At 35.9% G+C, this 22163-nt stretch overlaps 1 protein-coding gene across 1 annotated transcript; it reads left to right on the top strand.

Annotated features, from left to right (window-relative positions):
* Positions 1 to 352: 352 nt before the first annotated feature.
* Positions 353 to 4359, top strand: LOC113771287 (DUF21 domain-containing protein At5g52790-like). The gene is made up of 12 exons (XM_027315886.1): positions 353 to 533; positions 658 to 734; positions 968 to 1051; positions 1143 to 1256; positions 1486 to 1572; positions 1639 to 1778; positions 1870 to 1957; positions 2059 to 2132; positions 2246 to 2400; positions 2676 to 2761; positions 3963 to 4009; positions 4107 to 4359. Exons 1-12 carry the CDS (start codon positions 353 to 355, stop codon positions 4357 to 4359), a joined length of 1386 nt encoding a protein of 461 aa, XP_027171687.1.
* The last annotated feature ends 17804 nt before the right edge of the window (positions 4360 to 22163 follow it).

Below are 22163 nucleotides of genomic sequence, written 5' to 3'. Positions count from 1 at the left end.
AACTATTAGCTAACTAATCAATATAATATAGCATGTCACAAATATACTTAAAAAGACTGGATTCAACTCTTGGCCAGCGTGCATTTAGGCGAAATATATTTGTCATCTTCCTAGTTATCTCATAATCTCAAACTCTGCAAAGCCAAAATTAGGTTAGTTACTGAGGTCATGAAGCCGCGTCTGTTTTGTTTCTTTGTCCTGCTAATAATGTAGTATTATAAAGCAATTATGGGTAGTAATAAACCTGCACCGTGTTGTCCTGATTCCCTTAGTTGTTTACCATCTTTTTGTGAGTGCCAGATCCTATATATTTATACTCCATGTGCAGAACTTCTGTTGATCATACAACAAAATGGCTGCCAATGATGTGCCATGTTGTGAATCCATGTTCTGGGTATACTTAGTAATATCTGTGGGACTCGTGGCATTTGCAGGTCTCATGTCAGGGCTCACCCTTGGACTCATGTCACTCAGCCTTGTCGAGCTTGAGGTCCTTGTTAAGGCAGGTCTGCCAGAGGACAGGAAGAATGCAGGTCCGGTCTAAATATCTGAAGCGCACAGTCTTCTCTATTCTATATTGAAAACTTCATTTCAGGAATGAACAGCTTATTCTGTTCTCTGCTTTTAATTTCTTTTGCCTCCATAAAATTTTTGCAGCAAAGATTCTGCCCATTGTCAAAAACCAACACTTGCTTTTGTGTACACTCCTCATATGCAACTCCCTGGCAATGGAGGTACATGTGTCAATGGATTGATATGTAATTTTTGGCATTTAATAGTTCTTCACATGCCAAGCAGAATTTAACATCGCGGCTAAGGCCATGGTCTCAAGAATTATAGATTCTGGATTCAAATTTCTCTCTTCCCTCCAGTTTCTTAAATTTCACCCCTCTCCTGTTAAAAAAATTGAAAAAAATGAAAATTTTCTTCACACAGTTACTGAAATCATATTATTTTGTTGAGTAAGGCCCTACCAATCTTCCTCGACGCTCTCCTCCCTGCCTGGGGCGCCATATTAATATCAGTCACCCTCATTCTTGCTTTTGGCGAGGTAAATCTTGTATAGTATTTGGGATATCTGACAGGATTGGTTGGAGTAGTATTGGCAGCTTTCTGAGGGAATGCTTGCTTTTTTGTTGCAGATTATTCCCCAGGCCGTGTGTTCTCGTTATGGACTGAGTATTGGTGCGAAATTGTCAATAGTGGTTCGTTTGCTTGTCATAGTTGTTTTCCCATTATCTTATCCTATTAGTAAGGTACGTTTTCCTTCACAATCTTAAAGGGGTTCTAAGTTAATCTAATCTAATCTAATCTAATACTGTCCAAAAATGTGGATGCTTTGGACATGCATTGTTGACTTTCTTCAAAATATCAGATTTTAATTTTACACGTGCAATTTTCTTGTAGTATTGAAATGTTGATACGATAACAAAAATCAAACCAAATGAAGGTCCTATTCTGACTCCTTTTGTTACACTGCATCAGTTGCTGGATTTACTCCTAGGAAAGGGGCACTCTGCTCTACTACGGCGTGCAGAGCTGAAGACCTTGATTGATTTCCATGGAAACGAGGTTCTTTCTAAAATCATCATCCTAAATACATTTTAAAGCATTATACGTTATCGTTTTTCATTTTAGGCAGGAAAAGGTGGAGAGTTAACTCATGATGAAACTACCATCATCTCGGGAGCGTTGGACTTGACACAGAAAACTGCCAAAGATGCTATGACACCTATGTCGAAAATATTTTCCCTTGATCTCAACTCTAAGCTCAATGAGTATGCCACTTTGAATTTGGTCAACAAATATATGTTGTTCGGGTTGTTGCTCCTTCGTATCAACTAAAATCTCTTCGGTATGCTTTCTCAGTGATTTAATGATTTTGATATTGAACAAAGGACATAGTCGTGTGCCCGTGTACTCAGGAAGTCCGACTAATATCGTTGGCCTTATTCTGGTAATCATGTCCATAGAGTACTCTTCTTGGAGGCTAAAATTAACTCCGTGCTAAATTTTTCATTTCTCTTACTTCTTTTGTCTTGTTGAATTTGGATGTAGGTCAAGAATTTATTGAAATGCCGTCCTGAAGATGAAACACCAATCAGGAATCTGACAATCAGGAAAATACCCAGGTAGACTATTCTGTTGTTGCTTTAGAGCATGATCAAATAAAGCAGAACGAGCCAAATCATAATTAACACTGAAATTAAAAGTATGAGTAACTGATGGTGATGCGTTGTAACAGGGTTTATGATTCGATACCATTGTATGATATTCTGAATCAGTTTCAGAAAGGGAATAGCCATATGGCTGTTGTTGTGAAGAGCCGTGAGCGTAACAATGATGCTACCGAAGTTGCTATATCCAAACGTGAAATGTTGAAGAGAGAAATCGATTCATGTTCATATAAAGTTCAAGTAGCTCAAAATGGTAATTAGTTAGTGTTAAGTGTCTCATAGCTAATGCTGTATTAGTCTTTCCATGACATATACGAACCTGATCGAGTAATAGTTGTAACGCTCCCTTGCTTGCTGTTCTTTCTGCTGCAGCAAATAATTATCAATATGGCGAAGGTAAACCACTAAATGTTTTGGAGTCATCAGGGCCCTGTTGTCACATTAGAGTCTTGAGTCCAGCATCGAAATGCAAAATCACAAGTGGCAAGCTAGAAGCAGCAGATGCAATAGACACAGTTCCAAGTTTAGATGAAGAAGTCATTGGTATAATTACCATGGAAGATGTTCTGGAAGAATTACTGCAGGTAATCTTCTTATGGAAAAGAAACATTTTGACGAAGAAAATGATCCTTTTAATCCACATTTATTTAACAATCATGTTCATTTTAAGTTGGTAAATTACCCAACCAGCCCCTAAACTATTACTGTTTTACACTTTTGTACCCTAAACTATATTGTATATCATTTATGCCCTTAAACAAATTAAAGTGTAAACTGTTGGCCCTTTTAGCAATTTTTATTGTTTGATCTAATGGAATGGAGGGACAAAATTGTCCACCCACAAAAAAATGAAGGGATAGCGAGCTTTTGGCTTTTATTCCTCTCTTCCTCATGGAATCTCCACTTTTTAATCTTAAGTTTTATGAGATTCTACAAGAATAACAAGAAATATGGTGGTCTGATTCTTTTACTCATCTTCCAGTTATATGTTTATTTATGGAGGGACAAAAAGGCCAAAAGGGCCAAAAGGGACAAAATTGTCCCTCCATTCTGTTAGCTCAAATAGCACAAATTGACAAAAGGGCCTAAAGTGTACACATTCAGTTAGTTAGGGCTTAAATGATACATAATATAGTTGAGACGCTAAAAGTGTACAAAAGTAATAGTTTATGGGTAGCTCGGCAATTTACTCTTTTAAGTTTTATGAGAACAACTCGTGTATGTGAATTCACCAAATCTGACCACTTGATGGTGAGAGTAGTTGGCCACGGGGAGAGTTTTAAATGTCTCCTTCGGTATAGGTCAAGGGATTGAATCCCTTGGCCTGTATTTTTGTTTAGAATTTCTTGAAAATTTCATCAGCGGGTGCAAAGGCACTCATCTGATCTGGTCCGGTAGCGATTCAGTCCCCTTTGGGTTCTCCATTAATCTCCTTGAGTCCACCCTTTTTCCTTAGTGTAGAGTAGGAGTAAGTGTAGAATATTTCACCAACGGATGCAAAGACACTCGTTTGGTTCGATGGCGGGAGGCGGTTCAGTCTCCTCCGGATTCCGCATTGATTCCCTTGGGTTCACTCCTTGCCCTTGGTGTAGAGTAGGGTAATAGTAGGTATAGAATAAAATTATCGTATGGTGCAAAACCAATTTAATTTGGTTATCTTTCAGTGCTTTTTACTGACAAACAGACTACATAAATATCTCCATTGTGCTTAATCAACAAAATTCCAACATTGCGTACATAATGAGACTAATTAAATCCTTTCCAACATGCATTCTGTTTCTGTAGGAGCCAATCTATGATGAAACTGACGAATATATTGACGTCCACAATAAGTAAGTTCAAACCATTTTCAGCTTCTTGTTGTCTTCATTTGATCCACATATTCATTTTGGCAATACTAAGTACATTGCACCTCGCTTCCCCTTCCAGAATTAAGATTAATATGCTTCCGGGAAAGAAATATTTTTTAAGATCTCCTGGAGCAGCCTCAGCCTCCAATGTAAACAGGAAAACTCCAATGGTGTCCCCACTTTCTTCAGCTCATCAGACACCTATCTCATATCATCACACTCCCCTACTGCGTTCACCAATATCGCCATATACTCCATCGCCATGTGCAAGACCAACTCTATATGCTTCCCCTGGAAAATTTACGATGAATTCACCAGTCAGACAAGCATGACCTCCTCACACTCTCAACAGGTATTTTAACACAACTGTCCCATCAGGATATTATAAGTAAAGCTAGTTTCGGGTTCAATCGTTGTAAATACTCGATCATCTATGAACTGATATGCAATAGCCTATCACCAATCTTCATTAGCAGCATCTTTTATCTTTTTTCTATCAATTTTTCATGTGTTGAAAACCTTCTGATATTCCAAAAAATGAGATCGAAAAATAAAGTGTATTGTTTGGTTGACTTGACTGATAATTATCTTTGTACACGGGCAAAGGCAATCAATTTAGCTCCCATCCCCTGGAAATAATTTTTAACCTTGATGAATCGTTATGCATGCGTCAAGCTACCAATGAGCTAAAGCTGAAAACTACTGTTGAAGTGTGCTTTCCTGCACTTTGAAGATCTCTAAGCATATGCCTACACGAACTTTTGGAGTACCATGTTTTTTAGTTTAGAAACTGTCTAATAACGTTTATTTGTTAAACATGACTAACAACTTTCAATAGTATTTGATGTAAAATGTGAGAGCCCGAAATTTATTATGTATTTCATGCTTTTGTTTTAAAATTGAAGGTGTTGTGTTTACTTGTTACTTGTTTCTTGTTTCTTGTGATTAAATAACTTGGATGTACCCTATATTAGTGTTGGATCAACCTTTATAGAAATTAACACTAGAATAAGAAATTAGTAGGAAAACATGAGAATATAGAAGTGAGGGGTAATTGTTAGAATAAGTCTTGACAACTCACATATGTTTGACAAGTAAAGATAGACTTACCTTGCAATTTTATTCATTTAGTTATCTATTTGTTTATTTATCGATTTGATAATGATTTTGTCTTAATGCTTTTATTAAATTTTACATGTGGGAGTTTAGTGGGGGAAAATGTGATTTTTTTTTTTTGTGGGGTGTGAAAGGAACTTTTGGGAAAAAAAGAGAGGGTTTACTGCAATAAGGAAGAGGTAGGATACTTGAAGTTAGAAACATCTAGATGGTGACATGTGTCACCATAGCCATAAGTGTTAACTTCTTTGACCAAGCCTTAATCCTACTTTGACCGAGCTTTCTTACCAATTATCCTTTCATTACTTGTTCTAAACCTAATAAACCAACACAAAAGAAAGAGATTAGAGAAATTGGAAGCTAGAAATCACAAGGAAGTGACACTTGGCGAAGTAGGGACCGAGTTTTTGTTATAAGACACCTTTGACCAATCTTGTCTTACCATTTTTCTTTCCTTTCTTGACTTAAGACCAAACAAAATAAAAACCAAGAGAAAAAAAAAAGAGTGAGGGCCATGAGCTTGAGGAGAAAAAGGGAAGAAAAAGATCCATTCCAACTAGCTTCAATTTTGCTTGGACTTTGAGGGGAAAGGAAGAAAATAACTTGGGGTTTCTACCAACCTTTGCCTGAGCTTGGAAAAGGGAGTAGATTTGGTGAGTGGATTAAGTTTCATCTTGATTGGAAGGCCAAAGAGGTAAAGTATTGTTCTTCTTTCTTTGCCTTATGTTGGAAACAAGTTGGATTTTTGGATTCAAGGCAAGATTTTATGGTGAATCTTGAAAGATTATGAGTTGATGATTATTATGCCTTATATTTGAATTCTAGAGTTTGATTATGCATACGATTGTGATGTGATTATGATGGCTATTTTGTTGTGATTATGGCTACATATGTATCTATGGTTATGTCTGTGACGACCCTACCTCCTCCTAGGGCATACCCAAGGGTTTGGCGGACCATCTGTCCAACTCTTGCCAGAACTCATTCACTAATGTTCTTGAAATAGCCTTTTCAAGTCCCGAAATTAACATAAAAGTTCCATTTTCAACCAACAATTCAAACTTAAATCACAATCCAAAAGAAAAACATAGGATCACATTCTAAAGATTCCAAATACATCTCATCTACAAAAGTACAAGTACAAGAGATTATATATACTAGTTCGTGCCTACTTGCTCCGGCCTCCACCCCTGTAAGAAAAACAAACTAATGGAATGAGCTAAAAGTTTAGTGAGGTTCCCAAATAAGCAATCAAGCAGACATACATGGAAACATTTACATTTAGCACTTTACACACTTGGCACAGTATAAGCAGTCATTCAAAAATCAATCATTCACTCATTGAAAGGATACGTGCTCACTTGGAGCCATTCATTAATTCATTCGCCAACCATTTTTCTTATCCCTCCGACATCAGAAAACATTTGCAATTGAAAACTTCTTCAATGTTCATGTCATTCATTCATTCATTTATTTTTATTGCATTGAATTCACTAGCTAGTTCTCCACCAGATTTCGTGGTAATACTCAAATATACCAAATATTATCTCAGGGTCACCAGCCGCCTGACCGAGTCAGCTTCTGGCTCGAGTCGATTGGCAATGAAGGGCAAGGGTCCAGTTCAGTCAAAAGACTTACATTCATGCACAAGTAGCATTAAATAATTGAAAATTCACTTTTGCTTGGGTCGAGTGCGATAAAGTACACACTCGCCCATCGAAAATTCATTTAGCAATCATTGGAAAGCATTTAACATTCAGACAACATTCACAACCTTCCACATAGTCATTTAAAGCACACACATGCAATGAACACTCACCAACGATTAGTGTTTAGCAAAATCAGGTTGAGGCCTAACTCCTTGGCCAGATTCTAAATCTGCGATCAAATATTGAATAACAAAATACAATCAAGTAGGGTTTCCAAATATCCAACCCTCATTTGTGAATATCACAAGGAGATCATGAATATAACTTATATACATAGACTTCATGACTTACTAACCCCAGGCAAAATATATGCATGCTTGCCTTTGTTTTAGAAAGAAAACGATCGAAACTTTTAAGTTTAAAACGTGACATACGCTACTAAAAATCATGTCTTAAAATGGTCATTACTTTCATCTTGCAAAATATATAATTTTGGCAAAATTTCAGCTTACATATCACCTCCAAGGTTAACTCAAACATTCCTAAACAAGTGAAGTCTAAATCGATTACAAAGCACACCTCCATGTCCACTTTTACTCACTTATCCTTCAAGAAATGAAATGGAAAACAATTCCCCTGTTCTTCCTTCAATTTTTCCTCCAATTTTTCAAGCTAAGTTTTATGGTAAAACAGCCCAAATCAACTTCACAACTCATAAGAAAAAAAAGGGTTCTTACACTAGACTACAAAACCAACTAACTTAGGTTTATCTCTAGCATACAAACATTATACATCTAAGCTGGAAAATTAAACCCTAGGCTGGAAATTTACAAATTAAAGCTGGAAAATTATAATTCAAGGCCGGAAATTTCAATTGAAAGCTGGAAATCCCTACAACCAAGTTAAAAATCACATTTCAAAGCTTACTATGTTATATCAAAGCTAGAAAGTCCCATGTGAAAGTTGACAAGCTCATATATATAATAAATCCATGATCTAAGTATGAAATGGAGTGCAAGTAATCGAGAAAGTTAGGTTTAAAAACCAGAAAATGTTTCCAAGACCCTTTCAAATTTTTTGTCATTTCATAAGAAAAATTCCAGTTTTTGTAACGCTTTTGGAAAAGTCATAATTTGAATTTTGTAGGTCCAAAAATCATAAATTTTATACCGCTAGAAAATAAACTCAAAAGACTGCAACTCTCTAGAAGACACCTTCATAAAATTCAGCCCATAAATTAGTCAAATCTAAGCCTCAATTCACTGCTCAACTCAGTGCAAAAACAGGACAGTCTTGGATTTTCAACCCATTTTGAAATTTTTCTGGTATTTATAGAAAGTGAACCAACCCATGCATTTTACACGGTTAAAAGAGCTATGAGTCTAGTTTCAAATGCAACAAACGGAACTCAATTCGAATTTTTCTATACCAAGATATAACAGATTTCCCAAAACTGCTCAAAGTCTCCTGCAGGAAAAATTCTCAGCAGCACTTCCCTTATTTTCCCTAATTTCCAGCCATTTTCAAGGTTTCATTCTCACCACAAAACAGCCTCAAATCAAGCATATACACACCAGGCCACCAACTCACTAAATCAAACATATACATAGCATTTAACCATCACAACTCCATGTATATATAGAGCTTCAAGTAACTACATCAAGGTTGGAAATTTCACCAAACCTAACAATACCATGGTAGCTATCATAAAAGTCATGCCTTTTACCTTATAAAGTATCATCCATCAAGTAGATACAAAGGCAAGTGGAAAAAATAAGGTGACTATCATGTTTACCTCTTAAATCCCACAAAACAATGCTGGAAAATCACAACACAACCTGAAAATCGTGAAATCCACCATACAAATCCTTCCTTTAGCTTATATAATATCATATATCAAAGAAACTCAAAGATAAGGGAGGATTTCTAGCAAAGTTCTCCTCTTTACCTCTAAAACTTAGATGGACAGCCAAACAAGAAGTACTTAAGGGTTTCTTCCTCCAAAACTTCTCCAAGAGCTTCCCTCACGATTATCTCAAGGTTGATTGGAGTGGATTAGGGTTGATCTTGGTTTTTTTTTTCCATGATTCAAACAAGAGATCAAGGCTGCAAATGGAGTATTTTTCCCTTCTTCTCCTCTCAAATTCCGTCCATCATGGAAGGCAAAGGAAGAAAATGGTGATTGACTTGAGTTGGATAAGTTTTAAGCTTAATCTTGGTCAAGGTCTTGGTCAAGATTGGCTTGGTGTTTGACAAGTGGCACAAATCCAAGTGAAGTCTATCTAATTGTCTCTCTTAAGCAGTCAAATATCTATTACTCCTCCAATCATCTCTTAACACCTTTTGTCACATAATTCCTTTTGCACAAAACTCCTTCTAATCCTCTAAATTTATTGCACACATCTCACTAATCGGTCACACTAGTATTATGCACTATGAGACTTAACATGTATCAAATGAAACATGCACCAAGTAAAATAAGAAAATAGGTCAAAATCATGGTTAAACTAATAAAACAACCAAGAATTCAAGGCAAGTAAATGAAATCAAAGAAAATATGTAACTAACTATCGGGTCACAACACAACTTGCAAACATCTGAAAGTGAGCAAAAATGAACCAAACTTTTTTTTTCTTGGTCAAATCTAGGATTTGAAATCTCTTGTATTAAAATTTCTTTCTTACCATAAATATCTCGTGCCACAAAATGTTAGGCAATCAATTAAAAGAAACAATAAGGTACAACTGTCCGTTATCATTCACTATATATACAAGCAAGTAAACCGAAATGAAAGGTATGAAAATTTTGGGTCCTCACAATGTTGGTGATGAAACCCTATGGAATTGCTAGATGTTTTAGACTGAATTTGGGACAATGAGTTGGAGGAAAGTTTGAAAAATTGGGAGGAAAATTTCTAGTTGCTAGCCGAATGGAAGGGCTGCAATTGCAACCTTTGTCTCGAAATTTTCTTGATGATTTAGGCATGGTTTTGCTCAAAATACGTTATACTACTTTAGCCTACAAGTGTGTGCTGAAATTTGATCAAAATCATGCATTTTAAGTGGCTTAAACCTCACATTTTGACCAAAACCCATGGCTGGAAATTTTCCCGCAGGAAACTCTGAACAGTCTTGGGAAATCTGTCATATCTTGGTGTAGAAAAATCCAAATTGTGTTCTTCTTGTTGCGTTGGAAACTAGATTCAGATTAATTTGTACCATGAAAATTTCAGAAATTTCCTCAATTCCTATGAATATCTGTGATTTTCCAAAGTTGACTAAATTTCCACACCTGCTCTGTTTTTCTACTGGATGAAGCAGCAATTTGAGGCTGGAATTTGACTGACTTGTGGAGAGAATCTTACAAATGTTTCTTCTGGAAAATTGTAATTCTTTGAGTCTATTTTTGAATGGTATAAAGTTTATAAATTTTGGACTTAAGAAGCTTGAGATATGATTTTTCAAATAATATCGCGCAAAACTAGAAAAATTCTGTTTTCCTAAAACTGCCCTTACTTTCATTTCCAACTTTAAGTTGGAATTGTTAAACCATTTTGAATTTGGTTTTATGATTGGAATGAGGAAATTCTTGGTTACTCATGTTCCTTAGCTCTAAATGTTCTCTTTTCACTCCAAAACCATATTTGCATCGTTGCACTAGTAGTTACTTAGATTTTTTTTGGTTTACCTAAGCTTTGAATGGTTGAACTATAATACTTTACTTGTTTGTTCTTAGGATTTGTCGGTGATCAAGGGAATAACTCGGGGGCGAATTTTTGTCGTTATTTTGCTTAAATTGGTGAGTGTTAAGTGAATGTTTCTTGATATCTTGATTTGAATGATATCATGTGTTATGTGTTGAATATGGAACTTGATGAGGTGAGGGTATACTTTATCACACTCATTCTCCCCTTCTTGAATGATCTTGTACTTGCTTGAACTTGATTGACCTGTACTTGTGGTTGTGTTTGTGTTTGTGCTTGACTTGTAAGTGCTGAGCAGCAGTATGTACCACACTCAATTCGAGTGGGAGGTGCCTCTCATCCCGTCTCAGTACTTTTATCCTGATTAAGTCGATTGGAGTGTTATCTCGTACTTTTATCCTGATTAAGTCGATTGGAGTGTTATCTCATCAACCATACTTGTTCTTGCTTGGGTATACTAGAGTATTACCACCACTATTTCTATTTGACGTTCGGGCCCGGTAGGGGGTGAAACGGTGGATGGGGATTCGTGTCAAGTGAATTCTACAGATATGTTATTTGCGTGGTTGACGGAGTGTCAACAAAAGAAAATGACATCCAAGATCGTGAAATGGCAAGCTTGTGAATTAGCTCCTAAGAGCTCCTGTATCCTCTTAATGAATGTGTTTTAGTCCTTTTGTGGCTTTATGTGAAACCATTGTTGCTATTCTGTATATGTGCTACTTGAGTTGAATAATAGTACTTGTTCTACTTGCTTGCTTGATAGCCTCACTGAACGTCCGCTCATCCCTTTAAGTTGTTATTCCTTAACAGGAATTTGAAGTGAAGAATTGGAGGCTCTAGACTAGCCAACTTTTGTCTAGAGTTAGTGTGATTCCTTGAGCGGCTTTTGGACATTTAGAAGTGTAGATTTCATTTGTATTTGAAATATTATGGTTGTAATAGTTAACGCTATTGCCTAAGGATTGAGACTGTTGTTATTCAAGTATTTTCTTAGTTTTAAGAAATTGTTTGGCTTGAAAATCGTGATTTGGTTTGAGTGAGTGCATGAGTTCTGGCGAGAGCTGGGCAGGCAGTCCACCAAACCCTTGGGTTTGCCCTAGGGGAAGGTGGGGCTGTCACATAAAAATGACTCTCGCTCCTTGTAAACAAAAGTATTTCAAATTTGTAGCATACAGTCATTGCCAAGCACTGTTTTGTGATAAAAAAAAGGGAATGTTTTGTGTTTTGAGTCAATTGTCTCAATTGCTTTCTACTTAAACCTATTTCTAGTGTAATAGATATGCTACAAAGATTCACACTACATTAGATGCAAAGTATGAATTTGATTGGGTTATAAGGCAATGTTTTGAAATTGGACTGAATCGGCCGGTTTGACTGATTACGCACCGTGAACTGATCATGACATCGATCTGGTAATAAACTCATAAATTAATTGAATCAATTAAATTCGATTAAGAACTGGTTGAACCTATCAAAACAAGTAAAAACCTGGACTTTCCAACTAGTATATACTAATTTTTTAAAATTTTAAAGTCATCCAATTTTTATAATAAATAAAAGAATAAAAAAAACATATGAATCCCAGTTGAACCGATTTGAATTGTAAATCGAATACTTATTTACTTTACTTAACGGTTTGATTTGAAAACATAGCAATAAAGTTTTGGATAAGCTATAAAAATCAATCGCAAAGTCAATTTGTGTGGCTATCCGTATTGGGGGGGATTAGGGAACTTTACTGCCCCTGCAATCATGGTGCAGTAGTTAGCAATGTTATGCAGGCGGAGCACATATTTGAAGATTAGCTTAAAATGGCATTCAAATTTGTGACGCCTCCACTTCTTCCTAAGGCGAACCAAAGGGTATCTGCGAGACGCCTGTCCAGCTCTCGCCAGGACTCACGCAAAACATTCAAGCTTGTTACTAATCTAAAAGTCACAAGTACAATAACATAAATACAATGATGCGGAAGCGTTCAAGTTAACCATGGTCATCCATTATCCAACCCGTACATCGGGTGTTCAAAATACAACTTTAAACCCAAATTCATCTCATGCCCAAGTACTACATTCCAAATACAAAAGTACAACCCAAAACCAAGAGGCATAGTCATAAAGATGATAGAAACCCTAAACAAAAGTACATCAAGAGGGTTTCTCCAATTCGTCCCCAGATCCAGTCCTGTTAAGGAAAACAAATCTACTGGGTGAACAAAACGCTCGTGAGGCCAAGAACACACATGCAAGCACATTGCTCAAATAACAATCTCAATTTACAAGTCAAGCAATCGCATTTTTAGTAATTAACAATTTACTGGAAATATAACTAGAAACAATTCACGGATACTGGAGCTCTCAGGAGCTATATTCCACTTGCACAGTCAATAACCTCCACGAATTGACACTCCGTCAATCGGGTAGGTTTAGTCCGTAGAACTCCACTTAACCTGTCCCCTTTCACCTTGCATACCCCTGTATCGGGCCCGCCTGTCATTTGTTTGTGGCGATACTACTCGAGTATGCCAAGCAAGACCTCTCATTAAGTCAAGCTTATACATCTCATGGCTCGCCAAGGTTCCCGACCAAGCCCATGCCGGCTCGAGTCCAAGGTCGGCCAATGAGATTTGGGCGTCCCCATGTGCACTTGTGTGTCGAGGAGATTCACTCCAACGACGTATGCAGCTAGCATACCATTACATTTCATTCATTCAATGCATTTCAATCATTCATTCAATGCATTTCAATCATTAAAATTTCATTTCTAATGAGAACGAGTGTGGTAAAGTACACACTCGACTCCACTTTCAAGATTTCCAATCATTAATAACAATTAAACATGTAACAGTTTACATACACCTGACACTCACCAAGTATTAGGTGTAAGTAAGGTCAAGGGAAGTTCAAGCGTCCACCGGGGAATCCTCTTGAAGGTCCTCGTGTGCGCCTGAGCAAATAATAGTGAATTATCATTCATATCCCAAATATCGAGGAATAATTCGTTCACTAGTATTAATCTAGGAAATTCCTTGAAAATGAACCTCAATTACTCGTAAATCGAGGTTTGAGTGGGGTTTGATAACGTTCAAAAGTATTTAAGTCTTTATCTAGGAAATCGGGGTTAAAACGTTTAGATAATATCAAAAGAATAAAGAGTTCTTGAAAAACTCTACTTCCTTGAAATTGGAAAATTTCAGTTTTATTATGAATCTTTGAAAAATCGTAACTCACTCTGCACAAGTCGAGAATTGGAAAAATTTATACCGTTGGAAACCTCTTAGAAAGTACTACAAGTTCCTAGAAGACACTTTTCCATGAATCGAAGTGGAAAGTGCTCAAAAATGAGCTTGAAGGTACAGACTCGGTTTACAAGGCAGAATTAAGTTGGATTTCGGCCAACTTTGAAAATTCGGCACGATTCACACGTTACGAACCGGCCTCTAAAATTTGTAACTCAATTAGAGTTGCAAGTGAGGTTTATAGCAAAACAAGCAGATCAAGAATCGGAGTTTCGAGTACCGAGATACGGTAGCTCAAAGTTGGAGAAAATTCAAGACTGGAGAAGAATTTCCAGATTTGAACCTCCAACACTAGGAGTTTAGTTAGGTATCGAAACAAACTTGGATTGGTACCAAAATTGGCAGTATTTTACTCTTATATGAAGCATATCTCTCTATCAAGTTTCACTGAAAAATACCTTCAGGAAGGTAGTCAACGAACCAACTAAAGTTCAGAAAAAATTCTTAAGGCAATCTGCCTTTAATCCCTTTTCTTTCCAAATCCAATCGTTTGGCTAAGAAAATCCTTCAATCATGGTTCATATGTGAAAGGAAAGTCTAAGGAACTTTCATGGTACATTTGGTAGGTGTTTAACACCATGAATTTCATTTAGTAAGACCACAACAAGTCTTATCTCAAATCTGTCCAAAATTAAGTTTTTCCAAAACAGAGCAGTGTTCTTGTTTTGATCACAACTCAGTCGACCTAACTCAGAATTGAGCATGGTTTATGGCATTGGAAAATAAATTCATAGGGCTAAAAGTTCACAGAAGGAAATGTTCTGAAATTTGGCAAGCAACCAGCTCGAAATTGAGCCTCAAGTTGCTGCCTCTACAAATCATTCCAGCAGATCCGAGAGACAGGACAGCTATCTTAAAACGAATGGTTCGGCTCCTACACATGGAATCAGAATTCATATTTTATACCGTTGGAAAGGTATGGATGTCTAGTTTCTAATGCCACCAACGGTACTCAATTTCGACATTGGAGGACAGAGTTATGGTCAAAATGCTACCACTGGACAGAGTTATCCGAAAATAGTTTTCCAGCTTGCCTAGTTCACGAATAAATTCATTTGCCCATCCAAACGTTAATGTTTTCCAATGAAAATTTTTGCACATCTAACATAACATATAAACATTAGGTTCAAGCCAATAGATCACCAAAAATTGGCCTTATCATGGCCGAACAAAACAGGGGCAGTTTCGGAAATTTCTTGTCATGACCTTAACTTTGAGTTTCCAACCATAATACTCCATAAATCCATCATTTTAACCACTAAACTATCATTAAATCCAACATTAAACCTCTAATCAGCAACAACCCAAGAGTGGGAATTCATAGAGCCCACTTTTCAAATTTTCCAACAATATCAAGCCATCCATATACATGCAATAGCTTAAAGATGCATTTCTACCATCATAAACCAAGTTTAAGGTGTAGGATGATGTTATACCTCCTTAGTGCTTTAGATCAGAAATTTCGGTCCTCAAGAGGCTCCAAGAAACCGTGAAATGCAGCCCCTTAGTTAGCTAGATCCAACCTCCAAGTAGTTTGCTAGATGGTCTTCAAGTTTGGTGAAGATTGATTGAAGTTTTGTGGTTGATTTGGTGAAGAAAATTTTGAAATAATGGAGTGAGAGAGAGAGGTGGGCTGGTCGGCACTATGGGAGAGAAGAGAGAGTGAAATATGATCAATTCTAGCTTCCAAGGGAAGATTAAAATGAGTGGTGAAAATTCACTCCAAAGTCAACTCTCATTAGAGCTCGTTTGGTGCGTTTAGGGCTCGATTTCTCTCGCGTTTGGTTCACTAGTGCACTAAACCTCTAATGCACTTATGTTCATATAAATATTATTCACTCTTAATTGTCTCGAAATAAGGGTCTAAAGTCCCTCAAATAAAGCCGCACGTGTGAAAACGCGTACCGTCAATTTTAGCGCTAATACGCGAAACCTCCGAGAAATTCTTATAACGATAATACTATTAACTATCATTTAAGTACTTAAATCTAAAATTACCTATTTTAAAACCGTTGTGCATGTCTCAAATTTTTCCGGGCTAATTGTACTCTTAATTGGCAAAAATTCTCCAAACGTATTTTCACCTTTTCTCTAAACAAGCTCCTAAGAAAAATAATTTTTGAAACGAGACACTTTAAAAATGTAACGAAACTATAGTACCATGTACTTAGGTCTAATGAGGCTTGAAAATAATAATCAGAGCAAATATATGAATAAATAATTAAATGAGCAAAAATTAGGGGTCGAAAAAAAAAATAATTTTACGAGTCCTCACAAAATTGACCTTGCAATTATAAGTTATGTGGCAAATTCATAAGTGCGGACAAGGGTACCTTTTGGCATATTTTGATTTGTACGAAAAGACCAATAAATGAGTATTAAAAGTGTAAAATGGATACTAATATTAATATTTCCTAATGATAATTGCTTAGGTAAGGAATGATGATTGACTTTTGGGGTAATTTTAGAAACTTCCCCCGAGATTTCTTATAAAATCACTCAACTTTCCTGAGGTTTTTAAAATCTCACTTATCTCCTTTGAATTGATATTTCTTGTAACATTTGAATCCGTTTGGAAGAAATACAAGAAATATAAAACTTTTACTCTAATACTACCCTTATGTTATCCTACTTATAAAGTTTATAACAACAATAAAAAATAAAATAAGGTTAAATTTTTATAACATGCAAATATATTGAAAAATTCACACGATGAAGAGATTATTTTAGTTTTCAATACAACTTAAACTATACTATGAATTAAAACATATTTTCCCAAAAAAATATCTTGACTTCCTTAATTGTAACTTAACTTTACACAAAATCTTTTAAGGTATTAATTACTCACCAAAAATCCTCCTAAGTGGCTGACTTTGATAAGATTTAATTTATCCACATCCTTTGCCATCCTACCATGATCCCAATATAAAGAAATATGGACCATTATTAGCTAATCATTTGTTTTTTTCAATTTACATTTTTTGGTTTTAAAATTTTATTTTGTGTTGGCTTTTTGGTTAAATAGTTATTAAGAGCAAGGGTAATGTTGTTAATTTGTGACATTTGATAGAAATATTTAGTCTTGTCAAGTTGACAAGAGAGGTAAGTGAGATTTTAAAAACTTCAGGGGAGTTGAGTGATATTATGACAAAACTCAGAGGAGGTTTTTGAAATTACCCTCGATTTTTCCATTGTTGAATTTGGCATTACAGTGCGACTCTGTTTATATTTTGAAATCCTAGATTTTCTTTTACGAGTTGAATGCAAGAGGTCAAAGAAAATAATTTTCCTTGTAATGTTCATGTATCTTTACTTTAGATATAAGGGTAGCCCTTGGGTTAATGCTGACAAAATTTTACAAAAACATCTTGCTGTAATAGAAAATGATAGCCACAAAAGAATGAAAAATAAATGAAATAACCACGTGTCAATACGAATTTGAGAAAATACTTACGACATACCCATCTCCTAGCTGACTATGACATAAGCATTGCATGTCATTCATTTGCTTAATCTTTTCAATAAAAGAAGAAAAACAAAAGAGATTGCATGAGATACATGACCAACTTGGAAGTTGTTATCGAAAATTTGAAATTTAATTCGTGAAGAAAATAATTAAAATTTATTTTATTGGTTAAATAATTAAAGTGGTTATCCAAATTAAAGTCCATTTATTACAAAACAAGTTATTGGATTTAGTTAAATTTGGCCCAAAGTGAAAGTTGGAATTAATATCAATCGCTCTAGCTGGCATTTTGAGCCATGTCCATGTTGATGGGTTAACTTAATGCCTTGTATTTGCTGATGGAAATCTTGAACCACAAGTAACCCATTAGGAGTTAGGAAACACAAGCATTTTATAGATAGGGTGTTCTTGTGCTAAATAAAATACACGTAGATATATATAAAATAGATAGACATAGGCGGCAAGAATTCTTCAAAACTTGTTGGAGTTTTTCAAGCGCTCAAACCTACAATCACTAAAACGTTCTTCCTCAAGATCTGCTAAGACTCCCGTGGATCACGAGGCATTCTTTCTTGAGTTCTACACTCAAGTGTTTTTCTTACAACCTTTTTGGGCATTATTGAGGTAGATTTGTTGTCTATCTTTGTGCCTAAATCTCCATTAGAAGGAGTAAGAATCAAGGAAGTTTTATTATTCATTTTTTTGTAAAAGATATAAGTTTAGAGTGGTGTGCCCATCAGATTCGAAATTAATAGATCTATGTTTCTTTGTTAATTTGTTCCTATACTTCTACATGCTTGAAATTTGTCAGAACAAATTTATGGCATGCCCAGTCGGACCAAAACATTCTATCTCTTCTGCTTCAAAAAGTATCATTGCCATTCAAGGAAACTTGTTTGCTCAAAGGAACATGATGATTGCTGATGATCCGTATGCTGGTCCTATGACACGCGCTAAGGTTAATGCACTCGCTGCAAAAATAGCCCAACAAGTGAAAATTTATTTGCACATGAAAGAAAGTCTGCAATCTTGGAGGGATCTGCTAGATTTGGCCAATCTTCTGAGAAAGTGGCCCTCTCTTCTTACTACAACAAAATATTTGCGGGGACATCATGCCATCTACGGTAACTAATACTTGTCAATTGGAAGAGTAAGTTTTAGAGATGTTAAAGGTGATTGACAACTTGAAAAGTATCATAGAAGAGAGATCTCTAAATCACAAAATTGATGAGTAATTTAAAGATTCTCAGTGACGTAGAGTGTAACCGCAAAACTTTAGATTCGGGCACCAAGAAAGATAACTGCAAGAACATTGAGGAAAGTCCCCATAAATCCTCATCTCAAGAAGATGAACTGCCTATGTCTGTTGCTTCCTTTATGATGTAACAATTGCAACATATTAGCGCTAACTTAGTGAAAGCTAAGTTTGCTAACTCGTCACAATCCTGGGTTCTTTACTCAAAACCAAATAGTAGAAGCATCGACAGTCTAAGGATGCCACTTGATTATCAACCTCCACAATTTTGGCAAATCTTGCCAATGTTGCTTTGCCACCCACGAGATCTCATTTGTTGCTAGAGAAAGATTTGAGGTCACAAATATTGGTGATATGAAAGTAATTAAAATATATATAATGTACTAACCGGGGAGGGAAAGGAAAATATTATTTATGAATTAGGCAGTAAAGAAATTTAATTGCAAGTGTGTCTCATTTATGTACACTCACACATTTTTTGACGAAAACTAAATTTAAGACAAAATAGTTAGACCATTTCCTTTCTAACCTTCCATCCCTTCCTCAAGAATTACAATTAAATGCAAACGACCAATCCCTCCTACTCATGTGTTTGCCTGTCCCTTCCACTCTTCAATCCAAACTACGCCTAAATAATTTTTCTATTCTTATCACTATTTGTTTGTCGAGGCAATGGTTAAATGCATTTTTTCTTTTCCTGGTTAGTGGCTTAGGCAATTAGGGGTAGGGAAAATGGGAAACGATTCCTAGGCTTATCTTACCTCAATTCTTTTTTTTTTTTAATTCAAGAGAAGACTCTAAACTTTACATTGGGGAAGGGAGAATGGCTTGAGAATTGAATTAGTGACCTCAAGCTCACTTGGTTGTGTTTACCAATTGAGCAACTGGAAAAATAATAAATCATTGTGCAATAGAATAGATGAAAAATCAGACAAGAATTATACTGATGATTGTTATCCACAGTTCAAAAGTAATTTGATCCGCCACACCCATATAAGGTTCCTTTGAATGCACAATTTTGGATCCCATCAAGTCATTGAAAGACTAAAGCCCTATCAATCTTGAGTTGTTGTTTGGATAGCACTTGCTCTAATTCATTCTCACTGATGGAATCATCTTCCATGAACTCCTTCCACAGTTTTTGGGTATCAGTTTTCTTTTGATGTTCTGACCGATGCATTAGCCTCCAGATCATCTTGGTCCTTGCGATTGACTCCTCATTTATGGACTTAGATATGCTTTTGAAGCTTTTGGTGTAATCAATTTTCTTCCCTTCATTTTCTAATAGCTTCCAGGTTCTTGTTCTACCTCCATGCACTGAATTGTCGTGTTAACCAAGGAGAGGCCTAATATTCGGGCTAAGAACACAATCAATTCTTTTGACTTACTCTTCATGTTCTTAACATTTTGTTTCAAGGTGGCTATGCGACTCTCAAACTGCCCCACGTGACAGTTTAGCTTTGCCATTTCTACCTTCAATGAATTGATTTTATCCTCAAAATTTTCTAGTTGTTCCTCCATTTTTGACCTCTCAGCTCTTAAGCATTGATTCTTCGATCCTTGTTTGTTTTGGATTGTTGGAAGTTCATCATTCCACCTTCTAATCTATTGGGTTTGTGAGATCCAGCCCATTTGGTGGGCCAACCCACAAAACAAAACCCATTAGATTGACTAATACTTTTCTTTCTTGGAAACAAAAAGAAAAGCTTCAGCCGCATCATTCATCAACCGAGGAAAGAAAAAGGTCTTGGTTTGGAGAGAAACAAAGAGAGAGAAATTGGAAAAGAAACTAGAGAGAGAGAGAGAAATAGCTTTAAGGTCTTGATTAGAGGATGATTCAAAACTCGATTGAGATGAAATTTTACCCACGTGATCCTCTCGTCAAACTCTACTCATCTATTGGTTCAAATTTTGGATTTTCTCTTCTTTTGGTAATACCCTTTCAAACCCACTTCTTTGACAGTTATAGTTTTTGGAGATGATTTTGTAGTAATTTAATTTGGTTGGTGATATTATTGTCATCCGAATATTTCGGATAGACCTGTGTATTCCCATTATTGTGATAGTGGAGATTTTTTGACAGGATTAGATCCCGTGATTTTTTTCAATTTGGATTTTTCACGTAAAAATCTTGGTATCATGTGTCTTTTATTTTTCCTGCATTTTATTATTACTGTTGGCTTCGTTGTTTGGTGATTTGGTTTATTTTTATTTTAACTGGTACTTGAGAAAAGAGTAATTTGTTTTGAATTAACTCTGATATTGTGTGCCTACAACGGTATCCCTTTCCCAACAAAGTGGTATCAAAGCCATCAGGTTGGGCTGCTCACTTGTACTGATTAAAATGGATGATTCGGATAGTGATTGTATGATAAAATTGAATACAACTAATTATTCGATTTGGAAGTGTAGAATGAAAGACTACCTGTATTATAGAGATTTGTTTGAATCTATTCTAGGGGATAAGGGTAGACCAAGTGACATGAGTGATGAAAAGTGGACTGTTATGCATAGAAAAATTGTTGGTAATATTAGAAAGTGGATTGATCAAAATATTTTTTAGCACTTTGCTAATGAAATTAAAGCAGATGTACTCTGGAAAAAGTTAGAATGTACAAAAGAAAGACCAGTTTAAATAAAGTCTATTGTCTGAAACAAATTACTCGGATGAGATATAAAAATGGTGCAGATATGACTGAATATCTCAGTAATTTTCTGAGCTTAATAAACCAAGCAGCTATATTGAACTTGAACTTGGATGATGAGGTGCATGCTTTGCTATTGTTCAGTTCAATGCCAGATAGTTGGGAGACAATGGTGGTCTCTGTCAGTAATTTAGTTCCAAATGGTGTGTTAACTATGGATATGGCAAAAGCTGTAATAAATGAAGAACTTAGGAGGAAGGAACAAGAAATTGTAAACGAATCCCAGACCCTAGTGATAGAAAAGAAAGAAAGAAGGAAGAGAAGCAAAAGCAGAGGACTCCACAACAGGAATGACAAATCCAGAGGCAAGTCTGAGTCGTGAAAACATATTGCATGTTTTTATTGCAAAAAAAAAAGGGCATTATATGAACGAGTGCAGAATTTAAAACAGAAACAAGTTGAAAAAAAAGGTAAAACGAAGGAAAAAGATGATGAGGAGACCACAACAATTGTAGTAACTCATGATGATATGTTTGTGTTATGTGATGATTATCATATGAATATTATTTGTTATTACAATGATTGGGTAGTTGATTCAGGTGCTTCATACCATGTTACTCGTTACAAACATTTCTTCTTAACCTACACCAAAGGAGACCTTGGCTATGTTAGGCAATGTTTTGAAAATCGGACCGGACCGGTCGGTTCGGCCGGTTGAACAGCGAACCGCCCATGGCACCGGTCCGGTTCTATGTTAGGGTTGACCATGCTAGAAAACCGGTCAAAAACCGATCCAACCGTGAAACCGTCGAAACCGGATTGAACTGATTTTTTCCGGTTTTCGAGTTTTCCTTTTTTTTTTTTTTTTTTTTTTTTTTTTTTTTAACATTTTGCAAAATGTAGCTTTCAAGATTCGAACTCATGACCTTTGTAATAGAAGACCAATATAGTAACCGTTGCACTATCACATCTTATTAATTTTTTTTATAACTTATTTATATAAA

The sequence above is a fragment of the Coffea eugenioides genome, chromosome 5, assembly GCF_003713205.1.
Source record: "Coffea eugenioides isolate CCC68of chromosome 5, Ceug_1.0, whole genome shotgun sequence".
In the NCBI taxonomy this organism is placed as follows: Eukaryota; Viridiplantae; Streptophyta; class Magnoliopsida; order Gentianales; family Rubiaceae; genus Coffea; species Coffea eugenioides.
This window is presented reverse-complemented; position numbering and strand designations above follow the sequence as displayed.

What these genes read in the sequence shown, in the direction of transcription:
- LOC113771287 (XM_027315886.1), top strand. Translation starts at nt 353, where the DNA reads ATGGCTGCCAATGATGTGCCATGTTGTGAATCCATGTTCTGGGTATAC. An exon ending in TTGATTTCCATGGAAACGAG is followed by an intron (nt 1,573 to 1,638) that starts GTTCTTTCTAAA and finishes TTTTCATTTTAG; the next exon opens with GCAGGAAAAGGTGGAGAGTT. An exon ending in ATATCGTTGGCCTTATTCTG is followed by an intron (nt 1,958 to 2,058) that starts GTAATCATGTCC and finishes ATTTGGATGTAG; the next exon opens with GTCAAGAATTTATTGAAATG.